This window comes from Ceratosolen solmsi, unplaced genomic scaffold (genome assembly GCF_000503995.2).
Source record: "Ceratosolen solmsi marchali unplaced genomic scaffold, CerSol_1.0 scaffold3, whole genome shotgun sequence".
Taxonomy (NCBI): Eukaryota; Metazoa; Arthropoda; class Insecta; order Hymenoptera; family Agaonidae; genus Ceratosolen; species Ceratosolen solmsi.
The window spans coordinates 1,401,863-1,425,529 of NW_011948428.1; the positions used below are offsets into that span (position 1 = coordinate 1,401,863).

At 24.6% G+C, this 23,667-nt stretch overlaps 1 protein-coding gene across 1 annotated transcript in view; it reads left to right on the forward strand.

Annotated features, from left to right (window-relative positions):
* Positions 1-23,667, forward strand: part of dsb (scavenger receptor class B member debris buster) — a 50,680-nt gene that overhangs the window by 12,938 nt on the left and 14,075 nt on the right. The window contains exons 2-3 of the mRNA XM_011501328.1: positions 21,997-22,088; positions 23,583-23,667. The exon at positions 23,583-23,667 is cut by the window's right edge and continues 79 nt beyond it. Coding sequence (XP_011499630.1) covers positions 21,997-22,088; positions 23,583-23,667 — 177 coding nt within the window. The remainder of the gene's footprint in view (positions 1-21,996; positions 22,089-23,582) is intronic.

Below are 23,667 nucleotides of genomic sequence, written 5' to 3' on the forward strand. Positions count from 1 at the left end.
GGGGGGGGGGGTAATTGTAAAACAAGTGCTCATAGACTACTTTCAATAATTGTACTCTTCTCTAGTGATAGAATCATGATAAAAAGTATTGAGAGAAAACTACACTTAGTGTCTTCGCGGTTTAACATTTTATATCCATTTAGTAAAGCGTGATTTCTCTTTATCATAATATTCTGTTTCACTCATGTAATTATAATATTTATGTTGAGCTATGCAATATTTTTGAAAGACGATTGCCGCTATCATAGTTGATTTGAAGTTTTGCGATTCTTGACTTCCAATGTGATATCACTTAATTCTTTACCTTCAATTGCAAGATTCATTTATTAATTCAATCGCTGTTTTTTAATAAAACTTTAATTTTTATAATTATTACAAATATACTAAATATTCTAAATATTGTCTATAAATTAATTGAACTAAATTAACGTCCAACTTACATTAAAAATATGTATTAAATACTAATAAATTTAATATACAGACACTATTTATAATTATTATTCTCTTATAGTTTAACAGCCACTTATTAACTAATATACAAATCTAATGTTTAACAAAACTCAATTAAGAAAAAATTAAATCCTACCAACGGTTTCTTCAATAATACTCAAAAATCTTCATACATTATCATACAAAATCACTCATAATTCACTGCTCTCGTACATAAATCTCTTTATATTCAATGTTATTTAAATTCTAATTTTTGGCTAATCATATCGCATTACTAAATAGAAAGATCCTACGGACAATAAGACTATAATGAAAGTAGCGTAGCTCTCTAATCTGCAACTATTGAGGGCAGCGAGTGTAACTAGGATACGCCTACTTATAACGGCACCGTCGGCACTTTCGAGAGTTTCATTACGTACATCCTTAACATCGATCTTTGAGCAAACGAAAGACATGCTAGCTTTACCTGTTGTTTCGACAATTTTTCATTTTATGCTTTATAGAACAGTCATGAAAAGTATTTGTTTTTAAATGAAAGATAGTCTTCTTACAATTCTTGAATTTATTTTGAAAATCTAACATATTGCATAAGAGTGTAACCAATCATATGACGCTTGAAACCAATGGAAGTCAGCTCTTTATAGTCATATTAATGTTAAGAGATGTAAAGATAGCAAAAAAAAAAAAAAAAAAAAAAAAAAAAAAAAAAAAAAAAAAAAAAAAAAAAAAAAAAAAAAAAAAAAAAAAAAAAAAAAAAATTATGATAAAATTTGCCAAGAAATTAGACAATTGTTCCTAAACTTTTAACTGAATGTTATATCATTCATTAAAATCATTCCTTAAATTAATCATCTTTGGTGTTGGCTTGGATAAACTTAAACTTAACTGAAATCAATAAGTATTAAAAAAAAAAAAAAAAAAAAATAATTTATTAAACAAAATGAAACATAATTGAAAAATTATTATTAATAAATATTTATAAAACCAAATTCAATAGCCTGTTAAAGTAAGTAAATAAGCAACGTTTTATCGTTTAAAATAAATAAAAAATTATTCAGAAAATTTAGTAAAAATCATATACTGCATAATACGATAAATCAATGTATTTTATTTGAAATATATCAATAAATATTGTTTATGATAATTAACAATCATTTAATTTTTAATACTTGAGAATTATCGTATAATATGATATGCAAATATTGCATCATTTTTGTATAAACCTTTTGTTGAAATATAAATGAATAATGAACACGTTCACACAAACACACACACGCACGCACGCGCGCGCACACACACACACACACACACACACACGTACATACATACATATATATATATATATATATAATCCTGAGTAACTTAAGCTATTCAAAATATTAATTGATAAATATTTTCAAGAAAATATAATATATACACATAGGTTTTGTAAAAAAAAAAAAAAAAAACATAATCACTTGAAATTCCTTTCAGTAATAGTCATGTAAAAAATTTATATTGCAAGATGCATAATGTTTCATGTTGGTAAAACATATTTTTTTCCATTTAACAGGCAGTATTTTTGTCTTAACAGTATAAAAATTAGTTAAAAATTATAATTGAAACGTAAATAAAATCGTATAAAATAAAGTGTATTTTATAAATATAAAATATTTAAAATATGCTTTCTACATAATACTAATAGGAATTGATATTTTATATTTTATATTCTTTATTATTTAGATTACAAAATAAACTATAAAAAAATGTTGGTATTATCATGGAATTCGAAGTAAAGTATATAGATAGTATTCAAAACTTTTTTTCTGACTTTTTTTTTTATAAATCAACATACAGATTTTGATAATTATTGTAAATAATTTCTTAAAACTACTCATTAGTTTAATAATCTATATTCACTTACTTCGACAATTACAATTCTTCTGATAATATCGATCATAAATGAATTTTCAATAACAATGTTTCTAGGAGAATAAAAACGAGATTTGCAATTCGCTAGAATTACAATAATAATAATGAACTGCAATTCGTTAATATTCAAATCTTTTTTTATCATCGATCATAAATTAACTCGTGCTTTTCAATTCAATTTATATTTTATAAAAAGTGTTCGTGTTCATTATTTTCTCTTTTACGCGCTAGACGAACCACAAGAAATAGTTTTCGTAACATCCAAGTTTATATTATGATAAACAAGTTATTTTATGCAAAGTATCTATCTCATAGTCGTTAAATGTCAGTCATTTTTTTTTTTTTTTTTTTTTTTTTTTTTTTTTTATTATTGAATCTCTTCCTAATTATTTGTACTATTTTGTCAATCTATGAAATCCAAGAACTTTTTGCGTTGTATAAAAAATTTTTTAAACTACGCGTTGCTGTATACTATACGTGTTTTATTTATTATTTAAAATATGACAAAGAAAATTGTTGAATTTAAATTTAATTATATAATCATTATTAGAGAATAATAGCTATTTATCGATGAAATTGAATTATTAAATAATAAATTAAGTTTATTCAAATGGCGAGCTATTTGCTAATGGAGAGCCGCACAAGCTAGTAAACTTATATTTGCTTGAGTAAAAACTAAAACCAAATTTACATCTAGAAAATAAAGTGTTTATGGAAATGTTACTTTAGATTTATTGAAATTATCATTTACGCAGTAACATTAATATAGATTTACTTGATTAAATAAAATATTTCCTAAAATAAAGATAATTGTGAATATTTTTTGGTAAATATTTGTGTAATAAAGACTTTTTTGCCTAATCTAATTTTAATGAGACTTTAAGTGTCAGAATTTGTTTTTCATTTATATTCGTCATTATCGGGCTGCTGTAATTTATGTGGGATCTCAATGAGTACGTTATTAATTAATATATTTTAGAAAATAATCACGTAATCATATTTTCATAACAAGTGATATATTAAAAGGAATTTTTTAATTTTCTAATTAAGATGCGTTTAAACCAAAATAAAGTATCATTAATTAATGCAAGATGACGCGAGGGAAAATCTTTATGAAAGGTTATTTAAATGACTCGTTCTTAGCTAAATTTCATATATATTATAATGTCTTTAGAAATTATTGCTGGAGCTATTTTTTATACAAATATAGAAAATTTTTTAAATCTCGTCGAAAAATGTCATTGTTTTCGTAATTCCGTGTGGCTAGTGATCGACAGTGAGTTTATGGGATGCAATTGAAGTAGCGACAACCAAAAAATGAGAAATCCACATAATTATATGTCCTATATCCTATTGTAGAAAGTGAATAATCTCTCTCTCTCTCTCTCTCTCTCTCTCTCTCTCTCTCTCTCTGTCTGAATTGAATCGAGTATTTGAAATTAATTGAATTTGGTGCATTAAATGTAAAAGGACTCATCATAATTGAATGACGATTATTACTTGTTTGTGCTATTCTATACATCTTTAACATTTTCTTCTTCTACTCAACTGTCAACTATTGTATTCCTTCTTTATGAAATAAAATTTTTGTGTGAATATGAATGTTAAATGATATTTCGTTGAACAAATAAAACACACATTACATCCGTTATTTTAGATGATTTATTTTCTTTTTATATAACGAATGTACAATCATTATTTTAATAATACGAATTGTGATTAAGATTCATACTTAGGGTTTGAATTGCTTTAATCTATTGTCCGTTCAAAGGTAATTTAAAAGTAATGACTCTTATTTTAGAGAAAATGTTTTGTAGTCTAGCTAATAAAAAAATTTACATAAAAAATTTGTAATAGTTGACAAATTTACAAATATTTTATGTTTTTCGATTATATAAGAATATTTTAGTTAAATAAATTATTGAAACAAATTTTCTCAACCTTTCATTACAATAGTCCTATTATAATACAAAATTAATTATAAAATAGCTGTCACGTTAAATTTATAATAAATTAATTTAATTTTAGATTAAAAATGGAACTCTCATGTTGCGCTATTAAATATGAAATATTTCGAATTTACAAATCACGTTAAGACATTGCGAATGACATATGTATTATGCATAGTTCAGCATTAAGGTTCAATTTTTCCTAATATTTATCCAACTATCGTTTGAAAATTTCATGGTCTACTTATTTATAACCTCAATGAAAAGATTAATGACCAGAAGTACGATTAAATAATTTCATTACTAAATATGAAATTGAAAGTTTAATCAGGAAATTATAAGCAGATTATTATATTAGCATTGAATATTCTTAGCAAAATATTCTAGATCTATTATTTATTATATATCAATAAAAATCAAGTACACACGACATTTTAACGATAATGTATTTATATTAAAATGCAAGGAGAATGTTAAAAGAATCTTTGAGTGATTAATTATAGAATCACATAATTTCTTGACGTTTCTCTACTCAGGAATCTATTATTATAGATTATAACAAATATTATAGACAACAAGTAGCATTTATTATTATTCTCCGGAGATTTTAATAAAACAAAAAAAAAACAAAAAAAAAAAAAGAATAAAAGAACAAGGTTTCTTGTTCTAGAGAATTTATGTGAAATCTTGTTTAAATCAGGATAGGATACGTAATTGATCGACTGATCATCGGAAGACTGATAATGTAGTTTAATCGAGTCTGCAGGTTAATAAATTAGTTACACGAGTCCCTGACTTCAGCTGTTTTCTCAAAATATTTTCTGCCATTCACGAAATATAACTATTCCGCATTTCGATAATTAGATACTACGAGAATAGAGAGTTAGTTACACTGTTTCGTTACGTATCAACGCATCAATGATGGCATAATTGCTTATAATTCATGCGATTACAATATGATAGAATATAATCGTATAAGCAATGAATAAATTTTTGCAATTCTTTTACTAATTCAATTAAGAAAGATTGAGACTCCTAATTCAATTTAATGTCATTATCTGCTTTAATTAATATAATTAAGATATTACTATTATTATTGCTAATAGTTATTATTTATTATTTATTATTTATTATTATTATTATTATTATTATTATTATTATTATTATTATAAGAGTAATTATATTAGGAAACACTTTAAATAGAGCGAAATAAATGTGTACAGTTGAATTTCAGGTATTTGCTAATGCATATAAAGCTTGAATCTTAAGAAAAGTCTTAATACAAGATAAATAAATACATGATTTTATAGATTTTAATATTAAAATTTTGGAACGAATACTATTAAAGAATTCAATTTTTTTTTTTATATAACAAACGTTTAATTTTTGCTTGTTCATCAGTTATAAACATTATCAAAGTTAAAAATAATTTATCCGAGGTAAATAGGAATTCAAATTGATCCATCAATTTGATTATACTGAGACTTTGTCTTTATAATTTTTTATAATATACATAGCCCCCTTATGTATTAAATAGTATTTTCGACATTTCACGATATAGAATAAATTTGCAATAAATGCACTTTTCATGTAAATAAATTATCGAACAATTAATTTTCTTTGAACTGGAATTCTTAATGGCGTAGTCATTATATTTATAAAAAAAATCCTTGCATCATTATTTATTACATTTTCCTAATTATTTTTATTTTAGAATAATTATTTCATTTTAGATAAAAGTAATAGAAAAAAAAATTTTTTAATTCTAAAAACATATATTTGAAAGGAGATAGATTAAATTATATCAGTGTTGTGTCCAAAAATCAAGAGAAATTATTCACTTTTCGCAAAAAATTTCGCAATAAAAGAACAACAACTGAATAGTTAACATAAGATATTTTTTTAATAAGTATAAGAGTATTATTATTTAGATTTATCTTTATTTATCATTTATATAGAGTACCAAAAAAATTTCTGGCGATATTAAAGTAAGGAATCTATTATGAAAATATATTAAACGAATTGAAAATCTAATAGATATTTACTGATTTAATTAGATAATTATTTAAATTGATCGACTATGAAATAAAAAAATTATTTCAAATTTGCTTTGAATGTAACGATTTATGAATTTTACGAGTAACCAATTAGTACTTGAAGCGACATATATATAAGTAACCAAATAATCTGCACATACACTGTTAACCATATGCCTCTTCCTAATTAACATTTTTAACTTGATTACTCCGTATAGTTATATATTTTTATTTATGTCAAAAGAACTACCAATTTGTATTTTCATTTTCTGTTGATGTATTTTATAAACGAATGAATGTGTCTATTGTACTTGTATCTATTTTTTTTTCAAAGTGATACCAGCCGATTCTTTTACACTATGATATATGATCTTATGTATGATTTTATTTCACTTGAAATAAAAACTAGCGAACCTGCTAATATTTGATAGATATTATCCTAGGAATATTACTGACCAATGGACTTTCAAAGACATACAGGCAAAATTACTTTAGGTTAGAAAACGGAATATATGTAAATATATAGTATTATTGAAGCAATTGTATTAAGTTACTGTATTTTTTATGTTATTCGTATCGCAGTAATATAATTATTATATACATATACGTGCATTTATGAAAAAAAGTTGGGATTTATTTGAAAATTAGTGTTCTTATGTTTATGAATAATATCTCGTAAAAGGGTAAGAAATTATCAAACATGTTGCATAATATTTTTACGTGAATATCTGCTCAAATATTAAAAAGAATAGAGATTGTAAAACGAGAGTATTACTTGGTATCGAATGATAAATAATTTGTGCACTTTAATCGATAGAATCTTAGTGACTTGGAAATGTAATCTATGAACGAATTCAAAATCTACTGTATGGACAATGGAGATTTGTAAACTTTCCTTCAGTAGTAAATGTAGAGTATTTGATTATTTGTATATTATTGTAATAATTACATTAGACTAGTTTACATTGTTTATTTTGACAAGATATCAATCACGAGAAAGAATTTATCTTCTATTTTGATAAATATAATAAACTACTGACTGTGTATCATTATTACGATGATTACAATTAATGCTCAAAGGGTTATCGGCTAGCACTCAAAGTTCCAATAAACAAGAAATCTATAATTGACAGTAACCATTTAGACGCTGAATTTTTTAAATCGAATATATAACAAACGTAATATTCAGAAATAACGTTCCGTATTATAATAATGTTAAGTGTAAGTGGGAAAAGAGACGCGCACAGCAGCGAATTCTTACGTTTTCATACACGTTGATGCACTCGCAGAGTAAGTGCTCCCGAAAGATGAATAGGTAGAATAGGTAGAAAGTAAGCAAGATAAAGGAAAATGGGAGATAGCTGAAAGCAAAGGGAGATAGAGAAATAGATAAAAGGAGACAGCTAATTGTAGATTAGGTGAGAAAGATAGATAGACAGATAGATATATTGACCGGGGGGGGGGGGAGTGAGGGTGCTGCACAATTGAGGGAGTGAAGCATAGAGTAAAGAAGAAATATAGCGCAGAAACATTTTTCTCTCTTGATATTCTCAATTTCATGAGATAGTATAAGTGATAATGTATATTATGCATGCGATTGCATCAGTAGGATATTTTTACTTTATATCAGACTGATTTGATTCATTACAATAATCATTTTATCTGGAAAATTCAATATATTTATTTATTCTGCTTTGGGAATTATTATGTGATTCATTACTGCTAATGTAATTGTCACTTTATACATGAGTAGATATTTATCGTAGTAAGTGTATTAAATGTGAAAATTAATGCTCATTTTTTTCGATTTTAAATTTTAAATTAGAATAGACCTAGAGTAGGAGACAAAACGCTTAGCCTCATTTTCATATCTTATATGTTCATATCTTATATAAGTCTACTTGTCTATAAACAGACATTTCCAATCTTGCACGATTCCATTTTGTTCGAGCAGATTTCTATGTGAAAAGTTATTTCTTCTTAAATGCAATGTATAAATGAGTTATTAATGAACCGAGCATACGCACAGAATAAAATGATTTTAATTGCTATACGCTGCCTGACAATATATCAACTTGTTCTACTTTGGGATAGAATTTTAATTTATAATTTGCCCTTAATTTACCACCGATGATGAATTCTATAAACTCTATACTCAATTTTTGTAAAACTTATAATCACTATGATGATTTTTAATAATTCACATTATTAACTTTCGTGCCATTGTAATACTAAAGAGTAGTCGGAAAAATGTTTTCACTTTCTAATATTAAGTTATTTAAAAATGTTGGTAAATAATTCGATAACACTTGGAAAATGACGAGTTAAAGTAAATGAAATTGGCAATACATATTGTCTATCTTATTTGATAATTTTTCTTTAATTATCTTCTTCAATATAACAGTAGCAATATAAAATAATATCACCCAATTGTCGCAAACAAAAGATATTTCTCGTAGCTTTTCTCTCATTCGAATTAAACACATTAAAACAAATAAACTTTGTGAAAATTCATTATTATAACGTAAAAAGTGATATAATCCGTCTAGTTGTAGTTTTTTTATTTATACATCAGTCTTCGAATGCCGATCTCGTACTCGTAACGTCCAACGCAGTAAGCATCTCAGTATGTAAAATTTAGAATAGCCAGATCGTCCGCCTGTCGCGTTGTCGCCGACAATGTCACGAGGTCGCGCTCATACGAAAAAAAAAACAAAAAAAAAAACAAAAAAACAAAAAGAAAAAAGAAAAAAAAATGAAAAGGAGACAAAAACATAGCGCGTTCGGCGACGCGTTTAACGATTAAGTACGCGCGATTAACTGCTCAGCGGTGATTTGCAACATAGCTGTTGTGGTGTGGTGCGCTCACATGTGGCGGATGAAAGTTTCCCGATCGCGGCTCGTTTTATTACATAAAGTCGTCGATTATCGCAGGATACAAAGAGTCAGCGGATTTTGTTTCGTAATAAAAGCACCTTATATGATGCATCTGGCCGCGTGTTACCAGCAGCGTATTTTCATTGGCTGTACACAGAAGCGACGAGGCGAAATGATGAATTATAGATGTACAAACAATAGGGATCGAAAGTACCGATACTGTAGCAATGATATTATTTCACTTTCATTATAACCATTTATTAAGTATAATGAGATGGCATATCTTTATTTTCAATTGAAACTCGTGAGAATTAAAGGGAATCGTTGTTTAGTAATTATACGATGACGTTAAATTTTATGATCGATAATCATTCATTTTGTCGTATTAAAGTCATTTAAGCCATTTAATTCTATTTATTTTAGCTAGAAATATATTCGTTAAGAATAAAATTAAAACTTTTATTTATAGGCCTGATAAATCTGCTCTTATTTCAGAGGATTATACAATTTTTTACGATTCTATTAAAAAATCAAATTTATTCTTGTCACGCTTTTTACTTTTTTTTTTCTTTATTTTTTGGAATGTTATACTAAACACTTTAAATATATGCATTATGTATTTTATAAAAGAAAAAAAATTTCGCTATTTATTCAAAGGAAGTTTTAATTCATTTCTATATATTAAAAAGTTATTTAAATCAATGTCTGCATAAACAGAAAAATAACTATAAATTTACATGTTACTAAAGCATATATGAACAAGTAGAGGGAGACTTAATTAATACTTTTCTGACTTATTTGTGATACATTGTTACATTTTATTTAACAAAAACACATAATATTCTTAATTAATTAATCATTTATTATAATTTCAGTTTAATTATTAAATTGTTCGGCAAGTATCTTCTATAACATTATAAAAATTGATTTACTGGAAATTTCAATGCTAAGGCCAATAATTAGTTATAATTGCAAATTTATCTTCATTTATACTTGAAAATATTATGAATGTTCTCACAATCCATCGTTATGATTATGACATATATTTTCTAGATTCATAAAATTATTCTATAACTTATGTTTATATATCGTATCAACCAGTGTCACAAAGAATAAACTAAATAAAGGAATTAATTAGTACTTTGCAGGTATATTTGTATATGTGAATTAACCAACCGAGCACTTGAAAAGGTATTTTCCCGAGGTAACCGTTGTCATTCATTCGTGTTTCTACGATCGACACGTGAGGAATTTTGGTCTTTACCTTGGGAAATTTGCGAAATCTTTACACGGACAGTGCAAAAACTCTAAAGAGAGAAAGAATGAATGGGAAATAATAGGAGTGAGGGAGATCGAGTAGCTATATATACATCTAGATAGAAAGAGAAGCAGTAGAAGTAAAAAATATTTGTATCCGCGAGACCATTGCCACATGATCCAGTTTATATATATATATATATATATATATATATATATATATATATATATATATTATAATATATATATTATATATATCATATTATATAAATTATATAATTCATAAAATGATGGCTCAACATTTGAATTAACATAGTTGTTATTAAAATAGTTGTTATTTAATCATTAAAATTGCTATTAAATATTATTTTAATCACTGAAAGAGTTTACATGTCATAAAAAAATATATTAATAGTTTCTAGACATAAATTTCATTATAAATCTATAACCAGTCGTATAATTAATCAATATTATTATATTTTTCGTGTAAAATGATGCACATATTATTTAAATATGCATTAATATAATTTTGACATTTTATATGTTAACAAATTGCATATATTGCGCTACATAAATTGTAGACATAAAATTTACAAATATAATTCATTTGATGAACGTACGAAAGAGTAGTTGACGGGGATAATAAAGAAATCTGAAAAAAGCTGAAAATAATAGGTAGCAGTCATTATTCATTAATTGTTCGATTACTTAGTAGTTTGTAATTTTATATATTACTTATCAAAATTTATTAATAAGTGGTTAGTATTAATATGTATGATTTAAAAACATAACTTTATAACTATTCCTTTTAACATTTCTATAACATTTAGATTTATTTAGAGCTTATTTTCGTACTATTTATAAATCAGTAGCCAATGAAAATTATTACAATTACTCCAATGCAACTGAAGAAGTTTTTATTCCACATATTTACTTATATATAATAATAATTTCTAATTTAAACTTAAATTTTGGAGGAATATTGATGATATTTTTAAATTGTTTTTTTTTTTTTTTTTACAAATTTATTTGAATTGTAAATTTTGTATGTAGATAATTTGTAGAAAATGTTGGAAATATTCTTTATTGATGAATATTTTATAAGAGTGCTGTATTATTTATTTTATTAGTTATCAATAAGAATAAAAAGAAGCTTAAGCGAAAGCTTTTCGATTTCATCATTTAGAAAGTTATAATATTTTATTCGTTAATTAAAATACAGAAAAATAAAGGTAAAATTAATAAAATCAATTTTACTGATTAAATCTATAGCTGCTTTTTTTTTTACATTATCGATTGAGTAGGAAATTAAACAATAATATTTTTTAGCTTGCTATATGAATTTATATTATTGATTAAGGAAAGTGGATAATTATAATCATTGATCTTTGATAAAATTCATAACCACGCCTATAGTTAATAATACTGAATCATAATGCAAATAATACATGGATTTTTTATTAATTTCTAATGAAAATGTTGACGAAATAATTTACGTTATAACAACAAAAGTTTTATACAAATTCTTTTGCTTCAAATTTGAAATGAAAGTACAAATGTGTTGGCTGCATCACCTTTACACTTGTCATTATTAAAAAAAGAATATCAATGACAGTTTTCGCTAAAATTTATATCTGTATTTTTGTTAAAAATAAATAAATAAATTAAAGCTATATCTTGTAATTTATATTATAATTACCATATCTTGCTCTACATTGTAGATTATAAGTAGATGAATATTATAAATAGATATGAATTGTTGTTTATAGATAAAAGCTTGTGAAAAGTATGCCAATAAATACGTCCATACGTAAAATTTTTATTCTCAAACAACTATTTTCGTAATAATTATATATAATTAGTTGTATAATTAGTTGTATAATAAGGAGTGATTATGTATTGTTACTATTTCTCATGAAACATAAGAAGGAATACAGAAAATAAAGTAAACGAATTAGATTGGAAAAACTATTTTAATATTATTACGTTAGTCTGATGTTAGATTAGACGTGTAACTTAATATCTACTTATAGTGTAAATATTAAAACAATAATTGAAAATTCTTTCATTTTAATGAATAATATTGCTCTCCAATGAAATAATACAAATAATATTTTTGAACAGCTGCTTTTAAGTAGTGAGTAGTACGCATAGTAAGACTTAAGCATAATTTTCTGACTTATTGTTTTCAAAAGAATGTTCGGTTGACTCATTTTTGTTTCAAGCATATATTATACATAAAACTTATTTTTCGTTTGTAAATGTTATTAGCATGTTGCCAATATAAATAAAATCGAATGAAACGAAAATTTGTAATCCTTTTTTTTCATAATACAAGTATCAGACTTTTTAGATTTACAATAAAAATGTATCTTAATAATTTGTTATCATAAATATAAATAAAAATTAATTAAACCAATAATATAAAATTTTTACAAGAAACGATATTATTTATTAATGTATTAGCATGTTTATTAATTGGGACAAATTAAAATGTAAATATTTATGATAGTTTAATACACATCATTCATTATTAATAATAATATCAAAGAATTATAGTTTTCCAAAATAATTTTTATCAATATTATTATCATTTACTGCGTAAAAATAGATATTTCTATAATCTTTAATCTCCGTAAAAACATCAACTACTGACTTTTAGATAAAAACTATCAATGTGATTATTATAATATGTTTTAAAGGATATTTAAAACGCGACACCATAATAAAAAAAATTCACGAAAAGATTAATGTATATATATATATATATATATATATATATATATATGTATATAAACTTATAGAGTTTTATAATTTTAGCATTGCTTATGTTGTCAAAGAAAAAATTAGAGATTTTTTATTAGTTTTTTTTTTCCAAAATGCTGTGAAAAAAAAACTTTTCTAAGTTGGTACGATTCGGTAATGATTGAGTATTAATAATAATAGCAGCAACAAGAGCAAGTATAGTAGCAATGGCAGCGGTAATAGGGAGACGAGAAAGGAGAGATCGTCGAGTGTTTATGCAATATGTGCTGGAGTAATGACTGTACAACAGTAGTAGTAAAACGATCGCTTTAGAATCCGGAGCTACGGCATTCTCTATCTTTTTCTCTAGACTGTGCTGGCTCGAGTCTTAAGTTGTTTGCCTATACATGCACGGGTGTACATAATACTAAGGTTCTTACTGTATGACTCAGGGTATTTATACTTTCACATATAAGTGCTCGGCATTTCTCTACGTATTATATATAAATAACTTTATTTTATTTTATTATATTTAAATGGCTAATTTATATGCAACATTAAAGCGAATCATAATTAGATATTAAAAGTTTTATGAAATCAATATATTTTTAAGGGGTTCTCGTAAATATTTTTTTCAACCAATAGCTACTGTTTTAAATAATATAGCAACAACTGCAATGTAGCTGACTGACACTTACAAATATCACAATCTTTTCCTTGCAATATTAAATAATAAATACAAAATTAACGATAAATATTATATGTATAGTTTAAAATAAAATGTGTATTATTATAGTAAAGTTTAAGTAATTATAATACCTCCATATCAAAAAAATTCAACATTATTATATAAGTGATAAAGTAATTTCCTGCAATAACAATATTAATTTTTTGTAATTAATAAATATACTTCAACAGAATAAAAAATCAATCTCATTATATAAATAAAGTTCATCAACTAATTTATTAGATATACATCACTAAAATATTAATGAATTTTAGTAAGTTTAGTAATTAATGAATGAAGAATATTAATGAATGAATGAAGAAACATGTACATTAGCTATTTATGATATAATTACAAAAATCATTTAGTGTCTATATCTATGAAATGGTTGCAAAAAGTAATAGATTAGCGTGACTGGCAATTTTTTTTTTTCATATTAAAATTCATACGCAATAATATTAAAAAGTGTGGAAAATCCTGAATTTTAAAAGTAACAAAACAAGCCTAGGAAATATTTTTAAATTTGAGAGACTTTTATTTGCATCAACAGTATGGGCCGCCTCAAGGTTAATTAATTCGAAAGAGAAACTACACTATACATACCAGTAAATTTTTTTTTATCACCTAGTTTTCCCAGAGTCTACGAAAAGACTAATTGAAATTAGAAAGGAAGATTATAAGAAGTTAGTAGTGGACATTTGTCATGTATTTTCTTTTTTCTTTTCTTTTTCTCTCTCTCTCTCTCTTTTTTTTTTTTTTTTTTTTTATAATTTAATACAACTCTTTTCGATCTCTTGGTCTTCTCGTCTTGGTGTAATTTATTAATAAACAGAGAGACGAGTTTAATTAAAATATTGTAGTTATAGAATTGTATTAGAGGTTTTGATCAGTCTTTTTAGAAATAGAAATAAAAAAATTTCTATCATATACTATTATATTCCATTATATTATTATAGTAAAATATAAACGAGACGATCAATCGATAAATAAAATATAATCGACTTCGTTTATTCGATTATTGTATCTCACTTGAAGATTATAAAAAATTCAATAGCTGTAAAAAAATTAATTTTTCATAATCCAACAAAAGAATATATTAAAATTTATGTATCTATTTTCACGCAACTGATAAATATTGGATTTATAAAATCCTTTTTCACTAGTAAGAAATAAACATATTAAAAAAAGTTATTTTGTAATCATTATCATATGTAATTATAAATTATATGTCTTTGGAAAATATTTCACTAAACATGTAATTATTACTATGGAATTTTATAAAAAATTGTTGTCGTTCTACATAATCAACTAAGTTCAGTTATGTTTCTTCTATGTACATATAAATAAAGTGATTTTATGAAAATCTTTTGAATGAATATATATAAAAATATTTTAAGAGAATTTAAAATAATTACAAATAGTAATGTTGTACAGCATTCTAGTAGTTCGTATCAGCATTTTGTAGAATTAGATAATAATTTTTTACCACAAGAAAGGAGTATAAATTATAAAAAAAAATATGAATGGTGCACCGGTTATTGTTAATATTTATGACACACAAAGAAATGTAACACCATGAGTCTATGAATTATTAGTTTATAATTTTTTCAATGATGAAATGAGATAAACTAACAATCATCATTTATATCTCCAGTTTTCCGTTAATATAACCTATGTATTTTCCATATCTATTTTCGGCAACATAATTACTACATTCATAAAGAATTAGGTAATATACGGAATTATTTAATATGTCAATTATTTCAATTCTATTTTATAACATTATTGTATTAAAGTATTTTAATAATTAACGAATATATTAGGATTTCAAGTGATGTATATGCATCTGTTACAAGTGGATATATTAACTTATTTCTTAGAATAAATAGATGATAAATAACATTATTATCAATTTTGTAAGCCGACCGATGGCTTCAATTGACTTTAATTGGCGAACGGTAATTTGTCCGGGAAGTAATTGAAAATATAGACGTATATATTCTTGTTTTCGTGTAAAAAAATTAAAAATTCGCCAATCATCAATACAAATGACTGCTTTCGATCAATTATAATAAACTTATATTTTAGACATTATACAGCTCCTACCAAGATCCATCTTTATAACAAATAAAGCAACAAAAAAGTCAGTTTTACTTGTCTCGTGTCCTCGAGAACAGCGATAAGCAAACAGCACGTCGTTTGAGCACTTAACTGCTCCTTTTCCAAGCACCTTTGCAATTAGGTGCTTTTTGTTCCACGTATTATTTATCGAAGTCAGGGTCGAAAGGCGTGACTGTCCCAAAGCTTTTGGGACTTGGCCTTGTGTTGTTGCTGACGGCACGAAGGACCATCCTTTCACGCAAATTCGTCGATACCTTTTTGTAACGTTTTTCCCGCTCTTCGTATTTTTTCTTTCTTGTTTCTCTCTCCCTGAAAATTTCACGTCATTCACCTGGACACGATGATTTTCAGGATTTACGCGGGATTCCTTATTCGAGTCTGCTAACGATTTACGGTACAAGATTTTGACTCACGATGCTTAGTGAATTGTTTATGTGCTTCAGTGATTTATCGCGGCAATAGCCAATGAATATTATGATTTTAACCTTTTTGAAGAATTTTCGAATTTAAATTTCAATTATATGTCGTGTGAAATACCTTTCAGGTCATTCTGCTCATACCATTAGTTTATACTAATAGATGAATCTTTAAATTTATATTCAATCTGAATGCTTAAATGCTTTAACGAGTTACTATTTCTTCAATTATGAATAAATTGATTATCGTAACAATTACAATTACAATGAACTCGAATATTCATTTCGATTATTGTAAACATGAAAAATCATAAAATAGACAAATATTATTATACAAATATTAAACCATATTGTATTATTTCAACTATTAATTCTGATTCAATTTTTATCAGCAATCCTAAAATCGACAGAAACACCATTTAAGATATTAAATATCTTTTATATATTTAATTTGACGTATTATATAATAACATGCAGTAATCAATATTAAATAACATAAAATTATTCTTAAACGGCTGATTGTTTCTTAAAATATACGCCGATTATTTATTTCAGTTATTAGCTATCTATCTTATATATATGTATATATATATATATATATATATATATATATATATATATATATATATATATAAAAGTAGTATTACTCACTCTGTACTCATAACTCACTAAAATACCATTAAAAAATACTATTAAAAACTTTTTTCAAACCAATTCTTCATAAATAAAGTTTGTACGTGATTTTATTATATGAACTTTAATGATATTCTTTAAGTTTTGAATATGCGTCTGTAAAGAGTTTATACGTGTTGCCGTATTTTTGCAGATGAATATCATTGTGTTTAACATAACTTTCAGCAGTGAACTGATAGCGCATTATTATGTAATAATTGTTATTGAATATTAAAATTCTTTAGAGCTATATGTAAATCACTATTTTTAATAACAATTCATGCATATATACGTATTTTATTATCATTATTAATAAAAATATAAGTATTTTGAAAAATATAATCGATAAATTTATATTTTCTCGATACCTCGTATTAATTTGTTATAAATTTACGCATGAACTTTTACGTCATATAATAATAACGATGACTATATAATGATATATTCATTGAAATTTATTTAAAAATACGTACATATCATACATGATTTTTTTAATTTTCAATTTAGTTAAAGTATCATTGGTTGGTAGACTCGTACTTATTATATTATATTTCGTAATAAAATTCATTGTTTGAAATTAACTATTTAAATTAATAATCTACAAAAAATAATTCAAGGATATTTTATTTTAACTGCACTTTACTGTAATAAAATCAAGGATAAATAATAAAATACATGTTCGCGTATTTTAAAATACATAAAATACCACTACTTATATATAAATGAATATTTTTTAATTTTTTTATTTATTTTAATTTATTTTACATATTTATATGATCATAACAAAATTCTCAGCTTCTGATTCTTAAATGTTATAGAAAATGTAATGAAAATATTTTGTAATATTACATATTTTGTACTGTAAATACTTGTAAATTTATTGAATTAATTTTTTATGATCTATAACTTTTATGCCTCAAAGTCGAGAAATACATTAAATTAATTGTTATTTATTCATTTGAGATAAATGAAATACTTGTATTAGAAACGTGTAGTACAATTATATAAAAGTAATCGGACACGTATAATAAGATTTCAATTTCAAATTCTACGTCACCATATTTGAAATTCTACAAACAAACATATAATCAAAATTTAATTTGGCTACGTCTATAAGATAATTTTTCAATATTATTAGTAATGTTATATTACTATAAACTGTTACAATAACAATGTTAATTATTTTTACTATACAAAAATAGCAATTTTTAAAGTAAATTATAATGTATTAGGAAAATTATTTTTTATTTGGACAACTTTTTATTTTATTAATTTTTTTATATTGACAGTTAATTTGTGTTAATTTGTTATTCTAATGTCTTTTATAGTATACTGACTGTAATATTTATTTTATGATAAAAGAGTTTGATACAACTGCACCATATTGAAAAAAAAGCTTACTTAAACAGACGATATTTATTTTTCTAAAAACTGTCAATGAATGTATTCTCTGGAATAAAAAGTACGAATTCTGTCGGCGATTCAATTTTCATTTTTTTTTTTTTTTTTTTGCTTGCAATAGTATTTATAAATTGACAAATTCAATTAATCTTGTTATTTGTTTATCATATAAAAATTGTTATATTTCAAATTCAATTTACAGTATTTGACAAGTTTGTTTATTTTAAATATAATTTAATTATAATTATGTACATTGTAAATATTACTCCTTGATTGGTTCTCATAATTAAATACATTATTTAGCGTATGCAGTTAATTTTTAAAATTTATTTGTAATTATTATAATATATAGAAGATATTATAAATATATAATATAATAATATTGAAGTATTTTTTTATAAGTTAAATATAGTTATTAGAGAATTATTAAATGAAGAAGCCATAAAAGAATTTACTATAAAGCACAGCATTAGCAACAGGTGTAAAAGTTATAATACGTAGATAAAATGTAATAGGTATAATAACTATTAGAAGACATGAAATATATGGGCTTTAAATATTTATGAAATTAACCAGACGAACAGTTTAATTTTACAAACATATATTGTACGTTACTTTATAATATAACGAATACTCGATTACATTGAAAGTCCCATTTAATAAAATAATATAGAATTTTCAAGGTATACAATAAATATTTTAAAATACAACTCTATTTCATCAATAACAATGACATTATAAATTTGTGTTTTAAATTTATAGTAGAGTAAATTGTATAGTCAACAAAAAGTTATGTTCGTGTGTTATTTCGGTTGCTAAAATAAATAATAATAATATAATAAGGATGATATATTATGATATTATAATAACATTTATTTACGTGTTCCTTAAACGAAGATGAATAAATATTATCCTATGTCTACTTCACTCTACATTACTTATTAATAAGACAACTTATTATACTTATTATAATAAAACGTTGTTGTTTAATTTTTTTTTTTGTACGAAAGTAGAGTTTTTTTTCTATAATTTGTATTGGTGCATACATAAAGCCAACCTTATGATTGATATTTATTTTTCTAATTTATAATATTGATTGGCATTATTACGTAATAATAAGAATAATGGTTTTATTGCACGTTTCTGCACATTGCAATTTTATTTATATTCCTATTCAATAAATAATCTTTGTTTAATCATACCTTTCGAAGAGAATAATATAAAAAATATTATTTATTCCTAATGTATTATGAAATTCAACCAATAGAAATGAAATATTTGTAACACTACATTTCATAGAATTTATAAAGCAACTAAATGACAAAATTATTAAAATACTCAAATACTTAAGGAACCAGCAATACGTAATATAATACCGATTGAATAATATTACATTCGTATAATTTAATGGTAATATGAATATTAAAAATCAACTTGTTTCATAATACTTGCAACTTAATATCAAGCACACTCGACTCTTTCTTATGAGAGATAGGAAATATTAATGGCCATTTATCGGGCTAAATTTATCATTGAAACGATGTTAACTAATTATGCTTATATACTAATAATAGTATTAAATGGATATTCAGAAATCCACGGTCGTGCTACATCTGCATTCTCTCCGAATGATAAAATACGCCATAATATCAGCAGCCATTAAATATGAGGCACAGAGAGAGAGAGAGAGAGAGAGAGAGAGAGAGAGAGAGAGAGAGAGAGTGAAAACGGCCGTAGCCTTGCCTTTGGTGTAAAAGAGCAAGAGGGGGTCATGGTAGCGCGTGATTGAATGACGTTGCTCGAAGTCATCCAGTGCACCTGACCTTGTCACCTGATTTGAGAAACCGGTAGTAGCAACGGTAGGCAGGTGCATTGCATTTATTGAGTAATTTTGTAGGGTAAGCATTTTAATTTATGATAGCTTTGAGTAGTTATTAAGCTGGCTATTAATTTTATAGGACATTTATTTTCAAATAAAGAAGATTTAATTGCTCACGTCCATTCATGTTCATTTCTGATATGCAGGTATAAATTGCATTTACTCGTTTCCTGTGAATACGAGACTTTTTTATTCCATCGACTATGCTTTAAGAAAATAATATATATATATATATATATATATATATATATATATATATATATATAGCGAGTGTTTTTTTTAGTAGGTATTACAAAATAAATGGATAAATGGATCATTATGGTTAAATATATCAATTTTCTTTTAAATATGTGATATGTTGTTTATATTTTTAACCATACAGATTATAAAAATAATAGATTAAGATTAAATAATTTTAGCCAGCTAAAACTTCATTCCCATTAATGTAGAAATAATATTAATGTAGGTCAAAACGAAAAATTTTTACGTAATCTATTTAATATGAACATTTTATAAACTATGCTATGTAATATGAGATTTGTTAAAAATATTCAAATCATCATAATCAAACTTATTTTTACTTTCTTCTCAAATAAGTATAGAATAATTTGATTAAATTCTTTGTATAAAGTAATTCTACCTATCAGATGCTTATCTATATTTATATGATCGTAATTGAGTTACGAGAGAAGATCTACTGTGATATGTAGGTCAACAAGTGTATTCACGTTCTATTTATCGATTACGAGGTTTCTTATCATGGAGCTTCCTTTCACAATACCGTTCTCTCCCTCTCTCGCTTTTTCCCTCGACCTTTCTCTCTCCGTCTTGGTCGCTCGCCCCTCTTTAATACTTACTTTTTCTCGTTCGTTGGGTCGGATATTCATGAATGAAAAAAACTACTGTGCGAAAGACTTTCTACGTGAAGAATAAATTTACTTTTATCGTTTATCTTAATAATTCTTTAAGATTCGACGGCTTTACTAGTATATCTATTAAAGTTTTTGACGCATTAATTTCATTAGTATTTTAAATTGTATTAATATTTATTAAATAACTGTACATTAAAGTTGCAGTTGATAGCTTTTATTACGTAGAAATAAGTCTTAACAGATATTTTAATACATATTTTAAATTATCGACTAATATTTTAAAAACAATACATAATAAACTTAACCATTTAATAAAGTAATTTCTTGAAAGATTATTCATCAAATATATGCTATTTTAAGTTCGATTTTATAATTATTCTTTGTTTTTTTAATTAAATGTATTGTTGATTCTAAAGTTGCGCACAAAAAATCGTAATAATTTATTCGACGCAAAATCACGTTAATCAGGTTATTAATTAACGATAAGTTTAGTAGTTATTGGATATACATAATAGAGACATTAATTTTTATATAATTTATATAGTAAATATTGTACCTTTATATTCATGGCTAATAAATTGCTATATTATTGCATTGCTATTTACATTGATATTCAAGCTTATTAAATAAATTTTCCTTGCGGTTCACATGTTTCAGCTTTCATTCTGTTTTTTACGTTCCAGGTAGAATTGCAGTTATACTTTTTGGGCTTCTTGCTCTAACAATAGGTATTATACTCAGCAGCATCCCATGGGTCGACTACGTAATTTTACGAGTAAGTATCTCATATTTTTCTCGTTAACATTAATTAATTTGAATTTGGATAATATATTTGGCATAGTTGAATGAAAGGATTTTAATAAAAAGTAATGCTTCATGTACTGTAAGTGAGTAATTACAAATTTGAAATAATTTTGAGCAATAATGTTTGAGCATAATGCGTAAATTTGATATTACAGCAAACTATTTACTTCCATGCTTGTGTAATTAACATTTTTTTTTTTTTTTTTTTTTTTTTTTTTTTTTTTGGAGAAGCGAGTGATTGGTGTAGCCTTAATGTCATTCATTATGACCCTGTCAAGTATAAATGAGAATCATATGGGATTGTAAATTATTATAATTTAATATTATCTTTGGTTCGCCATAAGAAAAAAGTGTTTACTAAATGTATTGATTCTTCGTGGGCATCGTTGAAAATTTGCAATTTGAAATTCTTTAAACTTGTATTTTTAACTTATGTGCATTATTTATGAATTATACGCACATATTAAATTTCATTGAAGCTAGTAAAAAAGGTTTATAATCTATATTATATTATTTGACATCATAAAGCTTATAGCTACATTTCAGTTATTATCTAACGTACGTTTCAATTGCGCTTCAAAGAAAGAAAATTTTATTTTAAATTCAAGACCTATGCATATTGATCATAAAGAAACAATAAAATTAGTGTTAAAGATCATCACTAAAAGTAATTGTAAAGTAGAAAGTAATAACTTATCATAAAGTTAACATAACTGCTTTTTAAATGATTGGTAATTTGTATTATATTTTGTGCTTAGAAAAAGGCTGCAACAAGTTACGTATTATTTGCCAATGTTTAAATCATCATAATTTGTTATGAACTTACGTATTTCTTTAAACTACAATCGAGTATAATATGAACATAGTACATTTTAAATTTTGCGATAAAATTTTAATCAATGGCAGGATTATATTTTAATTTATAATTATAGAAAAGACTTTAAACATTTTTAATTGAGTGTATTGAAGTGTACATTTAAATTGCTATTTTAATTAAAGGACAAGCGAAATGAGTAGTTGCATTATATCGAATAAATTACTCAATATTCCAAAGATGATAACCGTTTTATAAAAATAGAATTCTATATAAAATAAATTGTGGTGTAACAAATGCTTAGTGGATTAATTTTATTTAATAAAAGCGAATTGAAGGTAGAATTAAATGTTAATTTCTTTCATATTTTTCTCTATGAAATTTCATCTAATTATTATTTTACTTTTTACTTATTACTTTATACATTAATTACAATATGCATTATAATATCATTCAATGCTTTTTATTTTATATGAGAGTTACCATATCTACCAAAAATTCTTGAATTTTTTATCTAATCGTCAAGTGCATTTGCAGTATATCACTTAAGCGACATGAAAATAGATTGTGGTTAAACTTCTCCACTTATCTAATTGTATAACTTTAGTAATAGGAAATTAAGTATTCTAAAGGTTTGTTATTTTTCAACAGCAATTGAGGTTATGGAACGGCTCACTCAGCTTTCAATATTGGCAGAAGCCGGGTGTCGTACGTCTGACAAAAGTCTACATATTCA